General features: G+C 44.5%; 1 protein-coding gene and 1 long non-coding RNA gene across 7 annotated transcripts in view; one reads left to right on the top strand and one right to left on the bottom strand.

The window, feature by feature from the left end:
- SSBP3 (single stranded DNA binding protein 3) overlaps positions 1-20538 on the bottom strand; it is a 165829-nt gene extending 145291 nt beyond the window's left edge. Inside the window, exons 1-4 of one of the 6 annotated variants that reach the window (XM_077928709.1) lie at positions 20299-20538; positions 19355-19427; positions 19056-19117; positions 16261-16345 (exon numbers count right to left, since the gene is read on the bottom strand). In XM_077928709.1, coding sequence (XP_077784835.1) covers positions 16261-16345; positions 19056-19117; positions 19355-19427; positions 20299-20354 — 276 coding nt within the window. In that variant the 5' untranslated portion in view covers positions 20355-20538. The remainder of the gene's footprint in view (positions 1-16260; positions 16346-19055; positions 19118-19354; positions 19428-20298) is intronic. The other 5 variants (XM_028733393.2, XM_028733396.2, XM_028733392.2 and 2 more) reach the window with 5 other exon arrangements.
- Positions 20539-20807: 269 nt separating this feature from the next.
- On the top strand, positions 20808-25534 carry LOC144327792 (uncharacterized). Its single transcript, XR_013392925.1, has 2 exons — positions 20808-20933; positions 22715-25534. It is a non-coding gene; the product is annotated as an uncharacterized LOC144327792 (long non-coding RNA).
- The last annotated feature ends 283 nt before the right edge of the window (positions 25535-25817 follow it).

Genomic DNA, 25817 nt, shown 5'->3' with positions numbered 1-25817 from the left:
TTCTTTCTATAAAATGATATTTCACATGCGATCTATAGGTCTCCAACGTTTAGCCAATTAATTGGTTAATTATTAATACATGCGCAATCTCTGGTCAATTAAGATGGTATCCTCAGCTAAGTGTGTAGTGTTTTTTTTAATTAGTTTGAAAACAAATACAAACATCACAGGTGGCAAGCACGATTATTTTTTATTTGTTTCTGACAGTAAAAAGAGGGAATGCATCTCCTAAAATGGTGTCTTCAGTGACACATGCAGGCTTCATCTTAAAAAAAGTTGGCCCTTCAAAATGCTTGGTTTTATTCATATGCAAATTTAAGTAAATGGATCTTTAAGCCCTAAAGACCCATACGGGTCCTCTAAGATTTCTGATGAAAGATCTAGCAATCTCAATCTCATTAATATTTTTCCAAGTATTTCCACTACTACAGGTGCCACTTAATACCGGTTCTACATTTGTAAGAACTCAATAGTTTAGTATGGCAGCACCTGCACTTTGGAACTCCTTGCCTGTTGAGATCAAGATGGCACCTTTCCCTGTACTCATTTCAATGTCTGCTAAAAGCATTCTTTAGATAAGCCTACCCAAATGCTTAGAAAGTCGAGGTAATTTTAATCTATTTTAGTATGATGGTGGTAGGTCAGGCAGCTGGCCACGGAGCTTCGCAGACAACACAATTTTGATAATCTTTTAAAGAGTTTTAACTTTATAAACCAACTATTTTAGTATTTTAACTTTTGTATGTTTTGTAATTTTTTCTCAGTTTTAGAAAGTGCTTCTTAGTGTATTATATTAACATTGTCGTGTTCCCTCCTCCACTACCACGTCGCCCAAGAAGATGAGCAACTACTTGTTGCATCCGTGAGTTGCAACATATACAACTTGACTTCTGCTGCAAAAGTTCAAAGTTTTAAGTGTCAATGGATGGATGGGATCCAGACTAAGTTGTGTGACTCAATGGGCCTTAATTAGTCAATATCTAATCTTCCTTGTTCATCTCAGTGGGCCCCAAGTATAACCAAATTGTTCTAGAGATCTAAGCAACCAATGCCTTAATATTTGCTTCTTAAAACTACAAATATCTATATTTCCTTTCTAAATGACCCCCTTGGATGAACCCAAGGTTTTTCTGACTATTTGAATGCTGCACCCTCTCCACCCAAAAGATAAATGATGCCACCGACAGAGCATGTTGCAGACCCCACCACCCCGGAAAACTCCTGTAAACAAAGCACAGTTTTAGATAATTTGAAGTTTGATCTGCCCAAATACTACATTTCATCCCTCTAAAGCAGCCATTACTGAAGTGCAAGCAGGCGGACTTAAATATCAAGTTTTCCTAAAACTGAATAAACCGTTGTTATCTGGAGATCAAAAGAGACTGCTTTTAAATGAGACACATAAAGTACTTTACAAAAAGGTAGGATAAAACCCAAGCTTCCAAGGTAAGGAAGGAAATGATCAACAGAACAGGAAAGCCCTACTCAGAGTCACACATGTTGCACCAGCCTAGCAAAATTCATTAATTGCCTGCTTCTGCAAAGAACCATTTCTCCTGAATTCTTCTCCCTATTAACAAAAATCTCTCCTCTCTTTGCTGTTGGGGTAGGAGCCCTTGTTATGACTGCTCCTCAGTGGAGGGAGAAGTCTCCCCTAGCTTTTGTATGTGAACTGCTTTGAGTTTCTTTGTTCCTCAGAAAGGACCACAGAAAGGAAATGAAGGAAGGTTTACAAGGTTTGTATTTACTCAGAGCTACAAATCTGTCAGCCCCTTAAAGACACATACACACCCCTTCAAAGACAAAACTTCTCTCTCTCTCCCCCCTCCTTTATTCTTTCTGAGGAAGAAGGGGGGGGGGTCACAGCACAAAGGCACCAACCCCCACCCCACCCCCAACACACTCAGTGCACCCGGGAGGCCAATCCACAACCCATACAGTCCAGACACCAGATTTTGCTTGCAGTCATATGTCGAGGCATGGAGAGAAGCAGACGAGCAGCCTATCTTGCAGAAAAATAAATAGCCTTTTACACTTGCAGCAAAAGGCTGTTTCCCAACACCGCTGCCCCCCAATAAATAAATACCACCTTCATTCCCTTTTCTAATGGTGATCAAAGCCTGCACAATAAGGGGGGGGGGTAAAGAGGAGGAAGAATTGGGAGGGGGGATGACTCACTTCTGTGTCACTAGCATCTCAGAGCTACACATCCGTTGGCCTGTTGGGGGGGGGGAGCCCTCTTTAACAAGCGGCCCATGCCAAGAGCAGATTACAAGTGATTTCAGCAAGCAAAAGAGTACAAAGAAAGGGAAAAAGAGGGAACGGCCAAGGCAGACCTCTGTCGACCAGAGAGTTCTAGTCATTGTGTCAGGAAGTGCTCTTTGCAACACCCACAAGATTGCAAGCAGTGTATGGATCTATCGTAAACACAGCTTCCAATACACAGAAACCCGACTTTTCCACATCCCTCTATCCCCATCAGAACAATGCTTCTTCTGCCCCCAAACAAGTTCAGCAGTTACTGCGGATTTCAATCTGCAAAGGGTTGAATACTTGTCTACAGCCCAGACTTCCTTAAGACAAATACAAAAACATCCCAACTCGGCAAAAACAGATGTACCAGCCCTCACACTTACAGCAAAAATACCCTATTTGTCAATAGACTTTTAAAAATATAGTAATTGCAGAATTTAATAACCCCACTCTGCATTCCTTATCCAAGGGCCTTCCCAGCTGAAATTCAGCTCTCACTGGATTTAGAGAGAAGAAACTTCAGGTCTTTTGTTGAGAGTAAACTACATTTTGTTGCCTTATTTCACAAAAACGCAGCACATCGTGGGGTGGGGGTAGTGGGGGGGAACGTCTGTTTCCATTTGAAACTGTCAAAATTAGCATGCAGTAATTAAAAATCACACCCTTTCTCTTAATAACCTAACCAGCATGATACAATCAGGTTGTGCCAACTCTTTAATCTAATTGACTAATTACAGATTTTAATTTAGTCAGTTACTGAACAACTGTTGACAATTTGTTTTCATTAGGGACAGACCAGGATAAATATTTAGGCTCCCCAATCACAGAGACTACAGCGTAAGCGTTTTGCCATGACCTCTGGTTTAATGCTTCCTGGGTTTTGTCAATATCAACTTTAAAAAAAGGAAGAACTGCTTTTGAACAGCCATCCCTTCTTGTAGCTCCTATGCAACTGCAGAATGCCAGAATAACTCCTACTTTAGGGACATTAGTTCACTCAAACGACTAATGGGTACTTGCCTCTAAAGCGACAAAGATTTTAAAGCAGCCCAACCTTATACCAAGAATGTAGATGAATGAGTGTGCTTTAATGATGCATTTTTATTTTTACATAGTAAAGTCATTATCTTGCCACTGGTTTATCAGCCATGGATCATTATTAATGAAAATAGAGTCATCAGAAGTTCATTCTTAAGGACAAAATCAAATGCACTTAAGTGCCTGTCTTGGAATAAGTGGATTACAGGAGGGTCCGTCCCCCCCCCAAAAAGGTGAGACTTCCACAATGAAGACCAGAGTTTCCTCCTGAGGAATGGAGCTTGTGATGGGCTGTAACACCCCCCCCCCCACTGAGCGTATCTGGGCACCCTCAAATCTGCTATGTAGGGCTGCGAGACCCTCCTAAGCAGATATTGGAGGAACACTGCTTAATGCTCATTTGCTAAAACTATTATTTCAAATAGCAAAAGTGAGCAAAACTGAAAGGGTATTTTTGAGGAAGGTTTTTCCCAGTGCTTTTTTCCAAGAAAAATAGGTGCTGGAACTCACCACGAAGTAAGGCGACTCAGGACAGCCCTGAACAGATGCGGGTTTGACAACAGCTGGTCCACAGAGGTGCTAAAAACTACAGCAAGCTGTCTCCCTAGCTGATTAGGGGGTCGCCCGTGGTTCTGGTGAAGGTCAAATAAATGCACCCCACCTCCCTCATTTTCTTAGATTCAGGCGGATGAGTAGGGCAGCTCGGAATGAATGCACACACATGCAATAGTAGAGGCCTGGCTGGAAAGTTTAAGCCAGCTGCCATTACACACAAGGCGGACTGAAGAAAAGGAAATACGAATTGGCCCCACCAATTGTGGCTAGTAGTGGCTAGGAGCTAGGAGGAGTCATAGATCTAAAAAAAGAAAAGAAAAGTGTAGACTTGCACCCACTGGTCAGCTTTTGTTTTGATTTGAAATTTTGGGCTTCTCATAAGTACATAAAGGCAAGAAGTGGGCAGGGAAACTCCTGGCTCACAATAGCATCCACCTGAGAGGTGCCAGTTCTGCACTCTGGCTAAAAAAAAAAGTACTGGTTTTTCCTACAATTCCTTCCTAGGAAACGGATAGCTTTGGTTTTCTCTCATTGTCAGGTTTTAAAGTACAGCGCAAAAATGCACTTGCCCTCTGCAACCCAAGGGACAAGCACTGACCCATGTTCCCCTTTGGGATTAACCGCATACAGCCAGATCCTCCCCCCTTGGGTAAATTTACAGGAAACCTGACAATGCACCACTTCAAGAATTCATATGCAGCTCTCTTGTACTGAGTCAGCCCATATATCTCTGTAGACCAATATAGTGTCTGTCGGCCTTTCACAACGGCCTACTTTGATTGGCAGCAGTGTTTCAAGGCCTTGAGCTCTCCAAGCATGCCAGCAGAGTTCAACCTGAGATGCCAAAGACTTGATGCTGGCAAACCAAGTGCTCAACGCTGCTAAGCTACAGCTCCTCCCCTTCAGCTTTAACATTGATCTATGGTCACTCAACTACCCTCCTTCCATTGCCTCTGTTTTCAAATACATTTACTTCAGGGACACAGCAAGAAGAACTGTAGCAGGAAGGAGGTCCAACCCCCATAATCCCTTGAGTGGAATAGACCCACTCAGGGGTAAGATGGGAATTCCGCCTCTGACTATGAGCCAGTTCAGATATATTTGCAAATGCAGCTGCTCCCGTGACTCTGGATTAGGAAAAGCCTATCGCGCCATTTAGATTTCACGGGCCTATTGAGGAATCCACTGAAATACCAAATAGCTTTCTATTACACAAGAATTAACCCTGCCAAAAGAAGTGTTTGAAGCAGCCCAAGAGAGCTTCTACAGCAGAAGGATCTATCTACCCTTTCAGGTCAAGTTGTACCTCCTGCATTCCACCAGTAAGAACAGCCAACACAAACACTCAATACTTTCCCTGATGTTTTCCTGTTTACTTCATTTATGAATCGCTTCCCATTAAAGATCCCAAAGCAATTTCACAATAAACTCATCAACAATTAAAACAACAACAACAACCATGCACAAAAACAATTTCAGGTGTGGCACCGAAAAGGACTGGGATGAAAATCTTCACTTAAAAAACTTGTTGGAAAAAGGAAGGTCTTCAATATGCATAAAGATTATTGAGAAGAAGACATCCCATGGAGATGTGGGGTGGAATTCCCCAGGGGAGATACTGTCACACTTGAAGGCCCAGTTCCTACACTGTGAGGAATGGACCTCCTGATAAAATGTCTGAAACCATGGACAGCCCCTGCCAGTCAATGTAGACAATACTGAGGTGGATGAACCAACGGTCTGACTCAATATAAGCAGCTTCTTGTGCCCTGTATGCAAGTTGCATAAGGCTTTGTACATCAGGACGAACCCCTTGAACTTGTCATAGGAGTAGGGCTTCAAATGGATCCTGAGGATGGCGAGTATGAATACCTCCAACGCTATTTGTATAAGAATGAAGTGGAAAAGCAAATAATTCAGGAACCTAATATGCTAGAAGGGGGGAAAGGTTGGTATTCTAACTAATAAGATCCAACACCCAGTGCTACTGTGGGGTTGACAACCTATATTACCCCTGGAAGAGACTTCTGTCATAGCTTAATAACTGCCAGTGTGTATATAGCTCCATTCTTTGGTAGTATGTCTTACTGCGCAGTTGCTTTTAAGTTTAGGACGTATTTCTGAAAAAAATTAAACACAATGAGAACTTAAGTCTGTGCACACAGCATACGTTTAAAACCACAAGGCTTGCCCCAAAGAATCCTGGGAACAATGGCTTACCCCTCACACAGGTACAATTCCTAGCACCCTTAACTAGCTACAAATCCCAGGATTCTTTAGGAAAGTAATGTGCTTAAAATGTATGTTGTATAAGCAGCCTTAGGCACCTTAAGCTGAAAAACAATGCTCTCTTGAAAAATATCTCCACATATCCTAGCGACAGGGAAGCTGTAGCCCTCCAGATGTTCTTAGACTCCAACTCCCATCATCCCTGACCACTAGCCATGCCAGCTGGGGCTGATGGGAACTGGAGTTCAAGAATGCCTGGTGAGCCACCAGTTCCCAGTCCCTTAAAAGGCTTAATAGTGTAAGTATGTTCCACTGAAATGAAGGGTGATCTCTGAGAAAAACATGCACAGGAATGTGTGTTCAGTCTTTGTTGACATAATACCTTTTTGGTTCTAATAAATTGCTTCTCCCTTTGATCCGGTGAACAGAGGAAGCATAAGGAAGAGGCAGAATGCAAAACTGGAGCCTACTCCCAACATCAAGTGAGGGGGGAAAACATCTGAATAGGATGAGGGTAACCTAAACATTGCAAATAGATCCCTATATTCTTAGTAGACAACCCCAGATGCTTCCAAAGCTTCTAAGAATTCACAGGGCTGTTTTCAGGTTAAGCGGGCTCTTTCCTACCTGTTTTCTCTGAGTTCCCAGTAATCAGTGCAGTGGAGATATTCTGCACATATGGTGGAATCCAAGACTGATGGACCCAGTTTCAGCTCCTGCAACAGGGCTCCACCTCCCTCACATCAGCAGTCCCTCATATGACCCCAAAATCTGCTCCAGAGGGTCCTCCCAACTTGTTGGAGATTTTGAAAGTTGTAAAAGTGTGAAGAGGAGACAAAGGTGAAGTCTCACCGTGCAAACAGATGTTTATTTCACCCACATATTGATAGTTTTGGATGCAACCCACCTCTTCCAGCCATGTGAAGGAACACGTTACACGATCTATTCCTCTTTGGAATTTAAGTAAGGGCTGGGCAGATTCAAAGATGCCAACATAAGTTCAAAGACATCCATAATAAAGCTCTGTAAGTACTTATTTTGGCTTGTTATAAACCTGTGACCTGTTAATTTAACCAAATGGCTTCCATTATGAATAATAAACATCAGCTCTGTATTTATTTACTTATTTATTTCACGCTCACTATTCAGTTTTCTTTTCAGAATTATTTGTCAGTAATTTCAAATGGGCACAAGAGTTGCCTCACGGGTTACTTCTTCTGATGTAGAAATTATTCTCCATGAAGAAAGAACAATATGGGGAGTGGCCTTCTGAAGACTTGGTGGAAGAGCCCACTTCCAAAAGAGTGCCAATACTTTTAGCAGGGGTTTCCATGAAGATACCTTCCTGACTCAGAAAGGGTTTGCATGAAATCACCTGCTAATATGAAGGGAGAACTACCTTTGTTTCAGCAGCAGCATGCAAGGTGCTTTGAAGTCCTGACTTTGGGGTTTCAAAGCACCTTGCACCTGATCTTGTTGTGATGTCAGTTGAATGGCACATGGGTGACTCCCCACACCCATCAAATTTGGCCTGTGAGGCTGATCCAAATAAAGATCTGACCCATGGAGCCAAAAAGGTGCCCTGCACTTGCAATAGTAGGTTTGAAGGGAAAATGCCCCACAAGAAGTGGTGAGCTCTATATTCAAATACTCATCCTACAAAAGTCCATTGTTAAAGTTTCCTTTGTGATATGTTCAAGTACCATTCTTCAAAACCTTCCATCCTATGCTGCCTTGATGAATTTATTGTGAATACAGCGAGCACCAGCCAGCAACCAAATGCAAAACCTAAAGGCTTGAGGAGATCTAGAAACCTGAAGGTTACAATGTCTTCTCATCATATGCCTTAACCCTTTTGTTTAACTTAAAGGAAAATGCAAGAGCATAATTTGACAGTAGCCTTTCATATTGCACAAAAATTAAAACGTAAGACGTTGTGTACAGCAGTGCAAGGAGGTTTGGTGCAGGAGTTGTTGCTAGGTTGGTTTTTATTAGGACACATGTCAAAGGAAGGCACTCCCATGTTCAGCTACCATGTTTTTAAAAAATTAAGGAAGGAGAAGTGAGAGTTTATCAATGCCACAGGCTTTATCCAAGTGCATAAACATTAAACACAGCCTCAATACGCTGCAAACAGCTAGCAATGGCATCACTATCTGGAGAGAGAATCGTGTTTTCCCAGACAAAAATGCTACCTTGGGTGAAGACTTCTGGATTGCTTAGAAAGAACAAGTGACAATTGGAGCTTCTACTAGCTCCAGACCCCATCATATGTGCCAGCACCTGGAATCATATGTCAAGAGGAGAGTCTAGATTTTATGTAAAGCCTTTCTAGATTGCACTTCATCCTTGCAGATACAAAGGCAGTACAGTAAGTCTGAAACTTACACACACTTAATTTGTGCATACAGCTTTATGCACTTGGGGGGGGGGGGAAGAGGCAGAAAAGAGGTGGGTTCCTAGGAAAAGAGATTTTGGCAATCCCAGCTGCCATTGAACCCAGTGTGTTTTCACTATGTGTGACTTTGGCTTTAGGAACGATTTCTGGAATGTAACCCCCACATAATCTGCAGACTTACTGTATACAATAGGCATGAATAAAATCAAACATGCCATAAAACACAATAAAATAAATACAACAATAAACCATCATCATGAAACAGGTAAAGGCAACCAAATTAACCAGAGTAGACTAATGTAACATATTTTAAGATGCCTGGGCAAACACAGAAGTTCAGACGTTTCGCCAGATTGATTATGGCAGCATCTGTCATGATCCTGTTGTGAAGGCAATCCAAAAGCAGGAGCCACCACCAGGAAGGCTCTCTCTGTTGTGAACATGTAATCACAAGGCAGAGGCAGGTGGAGAAAAGAGCTTAAGACACAGGCACAGCTGAGACACTTCTTTGGTTTTGGAGTCCCAAGCCAACATCCCCAGTTATGCACCAAATGTTTTAACTTTCGAAAAACTATCCATCAAGCCATGGAGAAGGCTGCAAATCTCAGTTTAAAAAGTAATGTAAGAGCTATTTAGTGGACCACGAGGAGGCTGACAACGATGAGAAATAATACAGGTATGTTGAAGTAAGATTATGCTCCAGCAAAGCAGAATATACTGTATGTAGAAACCCTTCTACTCTTGGTAAAAGAAATGAATACCTGTTAGTTGTCAGGATTGCCAAGCCACTTTCTAATGGAACAGATCTCCACAGTTGTGGCCGCTGTGAGAATCTGAAAATGAACATGGGCTTCACGTCATGAGGGAGAAGGACCTCTTTGAAGAAATGGATTCTTGTCACATTCTCCCAGCAATTAAGGTTAAGTCATGTAGAAAAAAATATTTATGTTACACCTACTGCTTTTGCATAAATGAAGCAAAGAATTATTTAGATTATAATTAACTGTTTGACACAACACACAGTTAGCAGGTATTTAAAGAAGAGAGAAAAGAAGTCTAGAATTTTTTTAAGAGAGGAGTTGTTTCTGCTAGAGCAAACAGATAGACAGCATATGCTGCCAGACCAAAATATGCCCTGTATAAAACTTTTAAAAATGTAATTCTTAAAATATTTAATTTTGAAAATATTATGTTAAAGTTTTTAGGAAGTGGTTCCAAAGGACTAATATCACCAAGGGAGCAGCCGGTTTACAACTTTAAAAATGGGAGGGGATTGTGTTGAAAACAGTTTCTGAATTTTTGCACTCTCCCTTGAACTTACACTCAGAGGAGCATGTGCAAACAGAATAATGCCACAAAAAGTATGTAGCGACAGTCAACTAGATTTAAGTTCATTTTCTGTAGCTGGAGGCCAAAATCGACTAAATTGGTTCTAGTGATCAAGTTTTCTGCAATTCCCCATTCTGTGTATTAGCTATTTGACAGAAATTCACTGCGGTATTTAAACTGGCAGTCATCACAGCTAACTCAAATTGTATTGGCTTTCACAGTGTTGAAACGCTGAACTGCAATCATCAATCGGCCAATTCCAAGATAACGCGGTGGTTGAAATTCCCTGTCATGCTGTACAATCCCTTTGTAGCTCACCAGCTCAGAAGATGCACAATAAAACCTGCAACAAGAGTGTCTGGCAACACTGCCACAATGTAATATGAGTGCGCCTACGGAGGGGCTTTGCCTAGAAGCAAGATAAAGGCAAGCGTGCCAACAGCAGTAAACCTCTAGAGAGAGTATAACATTTTCGTTTGGAAACGCACAGAAACACTGAAATTGGAAGCACATTTTGGATTTCTCTTCTCTCCTTTCCCCCTAGACATTTCTTTTTTCTTTTTTTCAAATTTCAAACCACTGAACCACCACATTAAAAGCACCACAGTTTTATCAAATTTCTACTCTACCCCAAGACTTGGGGAGAAATGTAACCAAGTGTATAAAATTAATAAGCTGTTTTCTGTTTTAAAGTCAACTTTGTACCAGTTTACACAGCTTCAAATTAGCTCAAGTTTTAACGAGTGACTTTAACGCGTGCTTCTGCAAAAATATGTTGCAACCAAAAACATAAATTAGCGTAATTCTGCACAAAGTCAGCCGAGAAATACAAGTTTTCCTGGGACTTTCTCTTACAGAAGTGGAACAATGGCACAAACCAGACAAGATATAGCCCCCTTTCCTCATCCCACAAAAATCCCCTCCAAATGTACCTATCTTGCCATTGTCCTATCTTCACAGCATTAATTGCTTTGTGCCCCAAAATTGGTCCCAGGTTCCCCTGTGGTGAGCAAATTTTGTGATTTGCAGGAAAAAGAAATACCTTGGTGTTCAGCTCACAGGGAAATGTGGAAGAGGAGCATTTGAGCAGTCTCCAAAGCGTAAGGATTATTCACCCATCCCCTTGGTACGGGGTCTACATAGTACCATTCTACATTGCTGCTAGCAAGAATTCATCACACAGCGTCCCAATCTCAAGAATTCCTTTCGCAGTCAGTACAGGTCAACCGTCTCAGAACTCTTATGAATCGATTAAGACACAGAAAAACCAAGAAGAACGAACACTTTTTGCTGTTTTTAATATTAAAAATGTTCTTTGGGGAAATTGCTTGTTGCTCCTGCTGCTTCTATTATCATATAGTTATATTGGGAAATGAAATGGAAGTTACACAGCATGGAAGTGCTGTTATACAGGCTGCTAATGAAGCATGGTCTCCCATTCTCTGAAGCATGTATTCGCCAAGCCTACTGATCTGGAGAGATTTGCTTCTTATACGTCCAAGTAGCCACACCTCAACCATAAACAATGGGAAAGAAGCATGCAAAGGAAATGATGCCAGGCTTTTAAATGCATTTCTCCAAGCACAGAATACTGTCTTCTATACACAATAGGTTAGGCACTCTCCCGAATTTTAAGATAATATTTTTGCTTTCAGGCCTGTGACACAAGACGAAAGATCAACCTCAGTACAGAGTCTCTACTGGTGCAGAGAATAAAGGAATCCACAAAATACATGCATCCAAGTCATGCACATCTATATATATAAAAAAGCCATCAAGAGCGTAAGAGAATTTTTACCAATCATACCGACAACCTAGAATAGCAGTTTATTTTTACTCCATCTACCACATTAGTCATCTGTCCATTCTGATCATGATTTGCACAGGCCCCCCGAGTGAAAATCTTTTTTAGAACGTAAACAGCAGTAGCTATTAACATGTTCTCGCAATCCTGCATGTTCTTCCTGGAGTCTCCATTAAAACCTCCATACTGTGTCAATCCAAATCATGCAGCCAACTATCCTGTAGTCTGGTTGGGAGCCTTTCTGAATGAGTCACCGTTCATTCATTAGCTGTTAAGAAGGCTTGTCGTTTAAACTATGTTACATGGAGGCAGAGGCTTAGAAGAAGAAGGTGGGAACACATCCTGGCTACATATAACAAGGCCAACAAGCAAACTGATCAGCAAGACTTCTTAGGCATGTTTGATACTCGGTCCAACTTCAGCGGCAGATGTTCTGCGCAGGGGCAGTAATTTAGAAGATTAGGAAAAGGGGGAAACTAGTTCAATGTTCTTTAATAGCCTCAGTCCAATGAATCCTCTTCGAACCCCTCCCATACATGAGAAATTGTCCTTTTCGTCTCCACAACACGCTCCAATATCTCATCCATGATGGCTTGCTAAGTTCATTATAGGAAGTGAGCTACAAATTTCGGGGGGGGGGGGGGGCGACCACGTTTATAAGCTTGATACATCTATGATTAAAAGCAACATGGTCATGACAATACAAATTAGTCAACTACTTTAAAACCAACAGCCCTTTACAAATAATGAGTATAATGAAAGGAAGGGGGGAGCTGGGGGGGGAGGAACAGAACATCTTTTTGGTCTTCATAATACGTAAAACTAAAAAGGTAAAGTACTACTCAGGAGTGTTATGAAACTGTATTACACTAAGATTTTTCAAAACAAAACAATCAGGATTGCGTCTATTTGCTGTAAGCTTAAAGCAACATGTATTAAAGAAGTTTATGTGAATCATCTAATGCACTCATGCCTATTATTAGAATTATTACCCAGCTAAAAAAGATTAATTTCTCTAAATACCGTAAATCCTCAGACACTATTATAAGGCTGCTGCTAATGTAGCAGCACTAGATCTTGAATGCAAGCAGTATCCCTCCACACCTTATGCTTTGCATCCAAGACCTACAGAGGGCATTCCAACATCATTAGAAAACTACGTCAAGCCACATTTCATAGGGGACAACCTTAACTCAGAAGCAACTTCCCAACCAAAAAAGAGACATGAAAAGAAGTAAAGAAAGAACCAGCAATCCAAAATGGCAAATCCAACGACTGATCTGTCACTACGTGTAGCAACGAAGATCCTAATTCTGAATGTATCCACCCGCATGCTTAAGTCCCCACCGGTGTCAGTGGAAGTTCTATTCCTTTAGAAGTGAGGCTCAAAACAATACAGACACACTTCAAGAATAATCAGAAACAGGCTTGACACTTGCAGTCCTAAATCTAAACAGTGTCTTGTGGCGAAGTTGCCACACACTAAGCAATATGGCGAGGCCACCTCTAACTGGGATGCTGTGTGTTCCACCTCAGTTTTCACGGCGACAGTCCTATTTGAGACCTACCAATGAGGAGCAAGTAGGGGCAAACTCCTTTCCCATCCACCAAACTGCAGGTATACGGGGCTCCTCCCCATAGCACAACATGGCCTCTTAAGTTTCTGCCACAAAAGCAAATTAAACTTCTGCTTCTGGGCACACTGTTACGATGGAAGCAAAACAGACCCAGGGTTAGGGGCAAAGTCAGGTTTTTGCCCCCAACTGAGCCATATTCCTTATGGCAGCAGAGTACTTCTTCCCATTCAGGTGAATGGCATTCATTTCTCACTACTCTTAAGAGGGCTTAGCTTTGATTGGAGGAGGAGGAAATCTACTTCCACTGGGATCACCAGTGCTGGGGCTGAGTTTCTACTCTCCAACTATGTCCCTAAATTGCAGTCTAGTTGCCCACGGATTCTACAAGAAAGCAGAGAGTTTGCATGCTCTTCCCCCCTCCCCAGAAGAACACCAGGGCCAGGCTCCAACCATTGGTCTAAGAAGCAGCAGGCGCAGGGAGTTTGCTTCCCAGCCCTCTTCTGCCAGAAATGCTCTGCTCCAACTGTTAAGTTCCCTAGGACTGTAGAATTCATAGAATCATAGACTTGGAAGGGACCACGAGGGTCATCCAGTCTAACCCCTGTAATGCAGGAGTCTTTTGCCAAATGCGGGGCTTGAACCCACAACCCTGAGATTAAGAGTCTCATGCTCCACCAACTGAGCTATCCCAGAGTATTTGGGGAGAAACCATCTGGCTTCTGCTACCAGCCAGAGGGCTAAGAGCGAGATCATCAAGGGAAGATCAGCCTGGCCACAACTAGGTAGATGCATCCACCTGCTCACAGCTCACAACTATCCTCTGGCATGGTCCAGCTGATCTTCCTCGTTTATCTTTTTTCTTCTCCACTCTCCTTCCCTTATGTGTCCTGTCTTTTTAGTTTGTAAGAGCCTGTTCCTCATTATTTTTTATTTTTATTGGTGCAAACTGTTTGGGGAGAGAACATTTGTCGAAAACGAACCAGGCCAATAAATAAATAAAAATGCCAGATTATTTTATTCCCCTTTAAGTACAACTGCTTTTCTATGGGAAGGCTACAAATCAGGGCACAGAGTTGCAATGAAACCAGCCACAGAGACTAGGGCTAAAGTTTTTTGTGGCCCTCTCCCCTTGCTTTTTTCTTTCAAGACAGTTTCCTGCTAATTCATGCTGTCACAGCCTACTCTTCTTCACGCAAAAGCAAGTGCTTTCCATCAACAAGTCAGAAAAACATCTTCTAAAGATTGTTCATCATTAGGCAAAAGGATCTCTTTGGGGACTTGGTCAAATCGAATACACAAAACCAGATCAATGCCCGGCCATCTGCCAATTTTCTGGGAAACATAGTTCTATATTCCTGGTATGGCTGCATCAGGAGGAGATAAAATTAAAAATGTAGGTTGTGGATTTAATATGAAACTCTCCTTTCAAAAGTTGATTCTGCAGAAGAAGAATGTCCATGATAAACACAGAGCAATGCACATTTTCGAAGTTTTCTTCTAGCCTAGGAAATCTGCCTACAGAAAGCTCTCAGACCTTTTACTAAAAGCTGCTTTAGATATCATCAAGAAGAGCTATTGTCCTGGAGTTTGTGATCCTCAGTACAGAAACCAGGGACCCAGTTCATATGTTACCAGAACAACAACTCTGAAACCATATTTATTTTGTCAGGTCTCACCCTGCTCCAGCAACATCCAGAGAGATAAGCAATGGACGAATTATCCCACTCTTCCCTGTGTTAGTGAACCCTTTTTCCCAGGGAGCTGGTCTGAGAAGGAACCATATAATTCAGGCAACGCTATAGCTATTAACTGAGAGGCAGAAAGCTATGGAGGGAGCAGCTCCCCTAATGATCTTAACTTACAAATCATGTGAGAAATTGATTAAAACCAATGGGGTCTCTTTCCAAGTAAATACTTTTTAACCAGACTGCTCACTTCCGACTCACTTTCCCCATAGACCACAGCTTCTCACCCTGCGTATTATTTTGAGGCTCAGCTCAATGGAAACGTGGACAACATTCGGCAGCTTGCTTTTTCTCCATTGAAACTCATCTCCTTACAAATCCTTCAGTCTGTGTGTTGCAAAAGAAAAAGGACAAGATGCCTTTCCTTTTATGAACTATCAAAATCTACATCCTCCTGGGAATCCATGCTCTGCCATCACAGGTAGAAGCTGACAAGTCAAAGTTTATCCAGAACAGTTAGCTTGGGGCAATGTCCCCTCTAACAGGATAGGGTCACTAGAAACAGCTTCTAAGGTTATCCTCCGTGGGGCTTGTAGCTCTATAGTTACTCTCACAACATTTTCCCCCACCTCTTCCACTATAACAAAGCAAACTCCGGATGCTCCTATCGCAGACACCTGCTATTTATTTGGGGGTAATCAATATCACATCGGAAAACAAAAATGCAAGATTCTCCACCTTGATTCAAACCCTGCATACAATACCTCACCCTTCCTTTTACAGTCAACTTTGTACCCGCAGCCCATACAAAAATTCAAAATTAAAGAAATAACGAAGTCTGCATTGCAGTCTTAAGGGGAAAACCTTTGCATTGACATATTGAACCGAGTCCATTGGCTCTCGAAGGCTACAGTTCTAGGCCCACTTACCTGGGAGTAAGTGGGGCTTACTTCCAGGTAAACACACACAGGATTGCCCTGCACAGCAACCTTACGACAGATTCATAAATACAAAGAGGCCCCGATGAGCTTTCAGAGACATTCTCCTCCTGGAGAAAGAGCATTCCACATTCAAATACAGCCAGTCACTTATGTCAGAAAGTTTGCAAATGAGATTTCAACATGATAAATATCGCCACTGCATCTCTCCTTCACCCTGCTTATCCTGCGTGCCACTAGGAAGATGCATGGCGATGTAACTAGATCAATATGCACCACCTTAAAGTACTCAAGATAAGTATCTGAACTAGATTCACATAGCTGTGACTTTATAAAATATTATTCAACCAAGTCAGAATGGCAGCAGTGGCAACACCTTTTTCTCCCCATTTGCTCCGGTGTGCCGTATTCCCATGAGTTTCTAGTCAAAAGGATTAAAAATTAAGTTACTCACATAATCATGAAAGGCTTTTGCTTCACTCGAGTGTTCGCAAGTATCTCGCCTTTCCGGAGCTGCACAGTAAAGGTCCCAAAATACACTGTAGGGCAAAGGAAAGAGAGAGAAAGAGAGGAGACAATGACTATGAACCTGTACAATATACAACACCCCATACAGTGTTTGGTAGGAAGTCTAGCCATGCCAACAGTTCAGCAGCAAGGAGGAGAAGCATTCAGTATATCACCTTTGTTCCACTTGAGGCTTCCACCTCCAACAACATCCAACTAGAGACAGGCAAGATGTGCATTTGGGGGTGCAAATGTTATTAATGTGCAGATTCCCGCGAAAGTGTCCAAAGACAAGCTGAACTTGGGGAAGGGCCGTGGCTCATTAGCAGAGCATCTGCTTTGCTCGAGGAATGTTCTGGGTTCAATTCCTGCCACCTCTAATTAGGACTGGGAATGCCCCCCTCCCAAAACTTGGAGAGTCACAGTTAGTGACTCTGGAACACTGGAAGAGATGGGCCAATGGTCCGACTCACTATAAGACAACTACCTGTGTTCCTAGCTTTGGGGCTTTCAAGCTCCCTATATTTAGACTCGCTCTTTTGTTTCAAGAGATTTCTTTCTGCAACCATTCGCTTCTGCTCATCTTGCCAGGGCTAGACCATCCTGCTGTTTCCCCTCTATGCTCAGGCTGAACTTTTACTTTTGGACCTCTTACACACTTACTGCACATTCAACAGCGTTTTTAATCGCCCTCTCGCTAGAACCGAATGCGTCCAATTCCGGCTGTTGTGTTGGTCCATTAAACCCGAACACATCTCCCTCTACATATGAAGCCATCTTCCAAACCAGAGTGCAATCCATTAGAGCTGTTTCAGTTTGACATTAAATGCCATACTGTCAATACAACATTGATTTCATCTTCTGTCTTGGATGTTGCACATATATAAGCACTGCCATAATGGAAGCCCCTTAGATAATAAAACTCACTGTCCTCCCCATGTTAGATGCAGTCACTTATACAATTGCTGACTAATCTAGTGCCGTGTAGTGGGCAGAGTGTCATGAGGAGACCCAGGTTTAAAATCTCCACTACCATCATAAAGCTCACTGGGTGACCTTGGGCCACTCACTGGCTCTCAGCCTAACCTACCTCACTGGGTCCTTGTGAGAAACACATGGGAGAAATGGGACAACCACATACACTACCTTGAGCTCTTTGGAGGAAGAGTGGAATAGAATAAAAATATAAACACCCCCTTTTCTTTCTCTCCCCTCTCCCCCATAACCTCACAATGCATATTGACAGAAATTTCTCACATTGAATGTAACTAACATGTAGAAAGGACTCTATGAACTGAAAACAGATGTTATGTTGTTGTCCATAAAAATATTTTAATAAAATCTTTTTTAAAAAACTGAACAATTTCAGTCTCCCCAGGCATTCAGGTAAATAATGTGGGGTGTCAGAAAATATCCAAAGCGCTCCTGCATGGTGGTTGTTTTTCAAGTATCAAAGACTCCAGGTGCTAACATATTTTTCTTCTCAACTTCTTCTGACCAGTACTGACTGCATAGCCTGACGCCTGACACTATGCACAAACCCCAAGCACTGTAACAGACTGGGAAACAATCCAAACAGCATTAACCTGGGCCAGCTGACGGAGAATGTTCTGACAAAAAAAAAAAAATGCTTCTGCTAACTACACACTAGAAAGAGAAATAAAAAACCTTTTAGCTCTCCTGCTCTACAGGTTCAGAAGCAAGCAGCCTTCAACTCCATGCGCTACCTCAACCTCTTCTACTCAGATAAAACTACAAACCAACCCACAAGCCTAATCCAAAAACTGCACTGCTTACCTAAGCAACATGTGTCCCTCAGCTCTCCATCTTTGGGTGTCAAGCCTGTCTCACATACGTTGAAAGCGTCCTGTTCTGCATTACTAGCAAACTGGCCAGATGCATAGTAACTTCATCACATGCAAATGGTATCAATGGGGTTTACTGTCAAGAATTGCCCTTCGGAACCGGGGTCTAAGAAATGTTTCTATCACCCAACCCAGCATCACACTACCAATTGCACAGCTGCTCCAGTCAAGTTGAAGCTGCCCACTGGACTATCTGCGCCTCTGAGATAAATTCACAAGGGAGAGACAACCTCATAGCAAGTAGCATTGATCAGGAACTCTGTGCAGAAGCTAGGGGAAAGTGCCAGTGTTTCTTTGAAACTTTTTAAGTAAAACTAGAAATCTATCTGCAAGACTAATAAAGCTCTTCCCAAGAAAACGTTTCAGGAGAAGGCAAATACATTTATAAAAAATATCAGCGCCTGATCTATCCTGTCACACATTTACACCTTAGCATCATAACAAGGGTGGGGGAAGAAACAGAGCAATAGGTGTAACTTGTAGAAGTACTCCATATATTTTATTACAAACAGTAACACATAACTGTCCTATGGCTGCACTCTGAATCACCATACATAAGGAACTAAAGGCTAGAGCTAGACCTCCCCTTATGCCTTGCTTAATGATAAAGGAAAGCTCAAGCAACATCTATTTTGTATGACTTGGAAACAGTTACGACGACTGATCAAGACTTTCTTCAGTACCTTTTTCTCCAACACTTGCTGAACTAAATCCCAACTAGGATGAAGAGACGAGCTCACAGTTCAACTATGTCTATTTCTCAACGCAGGAACACAAGATCACTCCAAAACTTTTGCCTGGGACATTCTTTCCCACTTACAGTCAGTTAAGCATAGGAGTTTCTATTTTGGGGAAGAGAAAGCAGCAGCCCACTTACCACCACCACGAATGTAAAAACCCAGGAGGTTCTCCTAGTGTGATGTTTTTTTCCCATCGGATCTGTAAACAGCAAAGGGTGCAAAGAGGTTAGATACTGGGAGGAAAAGATGCTTCCTCTGCTCCCAGCCCCCACTTCACCTCCCCTTTCCCCAAGCAGCCTCTGAGGCCCAACTAGCAATAAATGGCAAAAGGTGATAAAAAATTCAAAATGGAGGCTACAGTGCCTGCTTCTGAAAACAAAGGCCATCTAAAACAAGGGGTGAGGGAAGAGGGTCAAAAGTAAACAGAGCCACTCACCTCTGATAAAAAGGTCTGTGCTGATTTCTGTGCTCCTACATGCAGCAAGTATTCATACACATACAAAGCTAACCTGTAAAAGGACGGAAGAAAAGAAAAAGTGGTAGAGAAGGAGCAAGCGGCCACTGTACTGAACAAGACTTTATAGGATTGTCCCACTTCCACGCTGAGCTTCCTCTCACTACAGTGGGGATGAACCCAGGTTTAAAGCAGGGCAGTGAAGAAATATCACTTCCTTCCTGCCTCCAGAGCAGAGAGCAAGGAGCGCTCTCCTTCCCGCCCCGCGCAGCCCCCATCCCACCTCAGAGATAAGTTGATACTAGCTCAGGGCAGGAAACAAAATGCAACTTCTGCAGGCACATGCCCCATTTGCAAGGCAGCCAGCAGCATCCCCCAGCCATTCATTAAAGCTTCCAGGAACCCAAAGCGAGGTGTGGGGAGGGGGGTTGGAGGTCTTTCTCCACTAGTGCCTGGACAGATTTGGGGGAAGGCCAGCTGGGTCTAAGAGGGGTCCCCCCACCCCGAAATCCTCTTCTACCCAACCCCCCGATTTGCCCAAACTTGCAAACTCTAGAAGCGAAGTGGGAGGGCCAAGGGGAAGCCTACCCATCGCTCATCGCCTGGACAAAGCCCTTCACCCCTTCCACTTGCACAGACGGACAGACACTTCAGACAAAAGGACGCGGTGCATGCGTTCCTCCATCGTGCTTTCCGATCCGCCACCCTCCGCTCTCCCTTCCACCACGAAGCGGCGGGACCGCGGTAGGGAGAGATCCTTTCCCCGCCACGACCACCCCGCTTCCACCCCTGGATCGCAGCCTCCATGCCCGTCCCCTCCAGATGCCCGAGCTCCCCGAAGACAATGAAGGGACGCCGAGAACGCCTGTCGGAGGAAACCATGCGCGGCTGCTCCCGGGAGTCCCCTCCGGTGCCTGGGCGCTTACTTTTCCCGAGCCTGCCCATCCGAGGGCACCGCCGAGCCTTTGCCTTTGGCGAACATGGTCCGCAGCAAGAAAGAGGCGAAACCGAAGCCGCCGCCGCCTGGATCTCTCCGCTGCCGTTCGGTCTCCCAAGCCTCGCGCCTTCCCTCAGCTGTGGCTCGCCCAGGCTCCGCCGCTGGCGCCGCGCCGACCGCCCCGGTTTCAGCTGTCAAAGCCCCAGCCCCGGCCTCGACCCCATCGCCCTGCCCCTCTCCGCGGCTCCGGCTCCTTCCTCAGCTGCTCCTGCTGCTGTTGCTGCTGCTGCTGCTGCTGCCGCCACCGCGGCTGCCCCCGGCTCAACCGAACGTGGCTACACTAGGGATGGAACGCGGCGGGCGTCAACGTTCCACAATGGATACATTCCCCGGCCAATCGGCGGTCTGCGGGGGGAAGGGTTGCTCCGCCCCCGAACGGCGAGTTTAAGGTGGCACCGGGGGAGATGCTGCCGGGCAGGACGAGGTGGAGAGAACCGCGCGCCGGCTGCTTCCTAAAGGGTCCCCTTGGCTGGGGGGAGGGCCTCCGCGGCTCCGCCTCCTCCTCCTCCTGCCGCTGCCGAGGGGCTGAGCTGCCTTCCTTACCCGGCTCCCTCCTCGACCCAGGTACCCTCCCCTAATCCCAGCCTCCCACCAGACGCCCTCCCGCTGTCTCGCTCGCACCATTCACCTTTCCCACATGCGCCGCCCTGCTCTCACTCCTCGCCCCAGCCTCCCCGCGCGCCGTTTGCACCCGCTACAGCACGATCCCGCGCCGCACCAGCCAGCAGCCCCCTCGGCGCCCCATTTTGCGCCCGTGGCTGCACCTTCCTCGCTCGATCCCTATCCTAGCTCTCCTCCTGCCCTTTGCTTCTCCCTCCATCCTCTTTGCTCTCGGCCGCCCCAGTTTCTCCGCCTTCCTCTGCCTCCCGACCTCCCGCCTCCATTACCTTTCATATAGCGCTGCCCAGGCTGAAGCTGCGATCCTCAAGCCCCTTCAGCTCCCGAGTACATTTGTGTGTGTGTGTTCCTCGGTTGGGACTGGATCGCAGCACAGAAGTGCGCAAAGTGAGAGGCTCATCTCAAGGCGTGCTACTTACTCAGAAGTAACTCCCACCTTGCTCAGTGGGGCTTACTCCCAAGGAAGCGCGAATCTGTGCTTTGCAGTGGGATCTGGGCTTCGCCAGTGGAATCTTGAAAACGGGGCCTCCTGATGGCCGTGGGTCCATTCATTCACCTTTTGTACCCCGCTTCTAAACACCTTTATTAGCAAGTAAGCCGTACGGAGCTCAACGGGACTTAACTCCCAGTCCTAGTAAAAAGGAACAGGAGCGGCGTGGTTGGACCACCTTTGCATACTCCTCCGGTTCCCCATCTCTTCCACCCACCCTCCCGCCCTGCTCCTTTGGTCCGCTCGAGGCTATTTTTGTTTCTCCTTGCAGAGAAGGGGGTGTCGTGTCTTACCCACCTTTGCAGAAACCAGACTCAAGCCGTTTAAAAAAATGTTATCTTACACCAGGATGGCCCTAACATAAGGACCTATTCAAAATGCCTCAAAACGGAGGGAGCGCGACCTCCCCAGATTTATTTTTTTAAGGGAGGGGGAGACACAGAGAATTGGGTGGAGGTTTGAGGAAGTTTTGGAGAGGGGGCACCGTTTAGGAGATCTTTGAAACACAGGTTTTAAAATGATACCCGTACCCCCGAAGAAAAACCTCAGAGATGCCTGGGGGCTATCTATGATCCAGGAAAAGGCGCCTTGTATCCTTCAAACAATAACTCGCCACCATCTCCCCATCCCTGTTAACAGCTAAAGACCCACATTTGCGGTCCGTTTCTCTCCTGAAGCCTAAAGTTAGAACCTCCTGAGAAACTGGGAGGGAGAGCTTTTTCCAGCTTCCCCCCACCCCGCAAATGTCGGTGCCTTTCGCTTTAAATATGATATAACCCGTTTGCTACTGTCCCTTTAAAAAAGACGAGCTGAAAAAGCTGTGTAAGCGCTGATTGGCTGCCTGTTTGGATACATCCTTAGGGGGGACTAGAAACTGTTCGCCAGGGTTGATTTTTTTTTTTTAAACTGTGCTGTTCCAATAAACAAGTAACGCCCCTCCCCCTTACATGCCTATCACCAAACAATTAAAGGGTAGGTCAGTGTCCTGGGGAAAAAAACAGTGGAAGAAGGAAAACTCAAACCCAGAGTTAATATAAACTACAAGCGCGCACACGCCCATTAAAGTTCGGTGATATTGTTCAAAGGTGTATATTTGTTTAAAAGGGGGCAGAGTCTTAACGTGAGCAGAGCCCCTGAGTGATCTGTATTATGGATCTTTAGAAAGCGAATTTATGTGCGTTTTCGGAGTAATGTTCCTTCCTTCCTCCTCTCTCTTTTCCCCCCACCCCGCCCCCAGGAAACGATACAGCCCGGAGCTTTGTACTCGCCTTGATTTAATCTGTGCTATGCGTGGTTACTGAGGCTTCCAGGGAAAGGTAACATTCAAAGGCTGCAGAGCACTCTGTCTGCGGTGGAAACTTGCAAGTTTTAATATATATTTTTTTCCCGGTAGGTGGCACGGAATTCACAGAAGGAAAAAGATACTCACCACCACAGATCCCTTTAAAAAAGCGTTTCCATATATATATATATATATATATATATATATATATATATATATATATATATATATCACACAACACATTACATTTAGGAGTTGTGTGAGCCATCAGTAATTGAATTAGTTTGGTACAGTTGGGGTCAAAATTCCTTAAAACCGTAAAGGCTAGCAGTTTTCTTGCTCAAAATAAATCCTTTGCTTTCCTGGTGTTTATTTCCAATGTTATTATTTTTATCATCATTAGCATATGGGGTAGTTTGGGTGATCAACTTTTAGATGCATGATGTAGATGGACAAAATTCAAGCACAGATCGGAGGAGGAGTTTCATTTTCTCTGATTTACAGCAGTGCCTGCATTGTTAAAGTAACTTTCCTTGTAGGATCTCAAGTAAAGGTCAAAGGAGTTGGATGTGTTTGACAGCTTGGAGAAAACACGATGAAGAGGCAATATGATAACCATAGTCAAATATTTGTAGGGTTCACACATAGATAACAGAGCAAATTTGTTTCCTGTTGCTCCAGAGGGTCGGGCTACAACCAATCAAGTTAGAATTACAAGGAAGGAGATTTCAAGTAAGCGTTAAGGAGGATTTCCTTTGGCCATGGGATGCTGGACTAGGTGGGCCTTTGACTTGATTCAGGAGTGAACAGAGAGATGGGCCACATCAGGGGTAGGGAACCTCAGCACTTTTCCCCAGGCCACTAACTGGTCCTGATTCACAACCTGGGGGCTTTCGCTGGAATGTGTCTTTGAATTCCGACAATGCCTCTTCCTTGTCTAGATGGAGGACAGAGCGGGCGTTTGAGTTTGTGTAGAACAGGCTTCCTCAAACTTGGTCCTCCAGATGTTTTGAGACTACAATTCCCATCATCCCTGACCACTGGTCCTGCTAGCTAGGGATCATGGGAGTTGTAGGCCAAAAACTTCTGGAGGGCTGAGGTGGAGGAAGCCTGGTGTAGAAGGTAGCTAGCTGTACAGAGGTAAAATCCATCCATCTGCCCACTTTTGCCTCTGGCTCCACCTGCCACTGTCACCTGGTCGTTGGAAGGTTGCGCAGAAGGAAATGTGGCCCCCAGCTGAGAAAAGGTCTCTCCACCCTGGAGCTAGGTGATCTATGAGGTCCTTTCTAATTCTGTGATTCTAGAATTCTACTTTGAACCTAAGAAATCAATGAGGGCGTTAACAATTACAGTCATACCTCAGGTTGCTTTTTTTGGGTTACGGATTGCCGAAACCCGGAAGTACCGGAACAGGTTACTTCCGGGTTTCAGCAGTCACATGTGCGCAGAAGCACTAAATCGCGCTTTGCGCATGCACAGAAGCGCCGAATCGCAACCTGCGCATGCACAGATGCGCCGCTGTGGGTTGCGAACGTGCATCCCGCTTGGATCACATTCGCAACCCGAGCGTCCACTGTATTGGAAATCACAGAGGGTGGGGGAGGACCGTGCTTGTTTAATAACTTCCTCCATAGGAAAGGCACAAGCACTCTGCAGTTTCCCTCACTTGGGGTGGATGGGTGGGTGTTTTAAAAACATTTATTATAGCAACTTTGCATGTGAAACCAGAGAGAGTGAGAAGCGTGTCTTGCAATAGGCTGCATCGGCCACTGTGGTTTGCTCCCAGCAGGGTTCTGTGCTCTGTGAAAATGTCTGACAAGCAAGAGCTGCTTTTTACCACAAGGGGTTTGTACGTGATGGGCCAGGATATCGCTTTTGGGGCCAAAGTGTGCAAGCAGCACTTTGCAGGAGGCAGAGCTAAGTATAGTGAACCCTGCAAAAACTATGCTGCTGGAGTTTCCTTTCCACATCCTGCAGGAGGATGTGGATCCAAGGAGTCACAGAATTCCACTGTCCATGTGCCCCTTTGCAGCATCTCAGGGTCAAAGTGGGATTTTTGGAAGTACTCTTTCTGCTTTCTCCAAGTCAGAAATACTGAAGAGGGTCTGTTCCTAACAGATCTTTGACCCCTTCCCGAGCTGATACCATTTCATGCACTGACCAGTTTCCTTCTCTGTCCTGGAAATGCCAATCGATACCATGAGCAAGCAAAAAAATGACAACAGCAACCCACAAGAGCAGCAGTTTCAGAGAAGGAAAACAAAGCTCACTCCAGCCTTCTTATCCTGAAGTGTAATCCTTGAAGAGAGTCGTTTTTCTTCCTTGGAAACCTGCATAAAGGGGAACATTTGCAACGCCTATGATTTGTGTTTTGAAGCTGTGTTCCAGGCATCTCTCCTGCTAGCTAGTTTGCTTTCCTTCCAGGTATTTGGCAATACGTGGCCTCCTCTTCCTCTGCGCTCCGCGTCCCTTATGGTCGGGTGCTGCAGTGAAATCAGAAAAAGAAGCCCTTATTGGTGACATCAGCCTCCACCAGAAGGATTAAAGAGATGTGCCAAATTCAGCCTTGTGAGCTCACTGCAAGGAGAACCAAGTGGATACACATGATGGGCTGGGAAGGAGCCAACCTTCCCTTTCAACATAAACAGCTTCCCAAAGTGGAAAGAGGAGGAAGATGACTGCCGAAAGATAGGAATGCATGTTTGGGACTGGGATATTTACAGACCTAACCCCAGCTTTCTGCAGATTCTCTTAATTAAATGTGGCTAAATATGATGGACATTTTTCAAGTCTATCTGAAACCCGATCTTGCCATGCCTTGCTCCATTTTAAATCCCCTTAATGCCATGCTGGCCTACTCCTCTTCCACTGGGAGGAAAAATACTGAGCAAACTTTCTGGGTACTTGCACAATATGGATGGGGTTTCGTACCTCAGCTGCCAAATCCTTGTGCAACGCTGGGCATATGGCTGTATCATGCCACAGCTGTAAAATGGGGGTGATCATAATAATAATAGAACTTCATATCTGATGGGACCTGTAACGGTAAACTTGTTAA

This window comes from Podarcis muralis, chromosome 5, assembly GCF_964188315.1.
Source record: "Podarcis muralis chromosome 5, rPodMur119.hap1.1, whole genome shotgun sequence".
Lineage (NCBI taxonomy): Eukaryota > Metazoa > Chordata > Lepidosauria > Squamata > Lacertidae > Podarcis > Podarcis muralis.
This window is presented reverse-complemented; position numbering and strand designations above follow the sequence as displayed.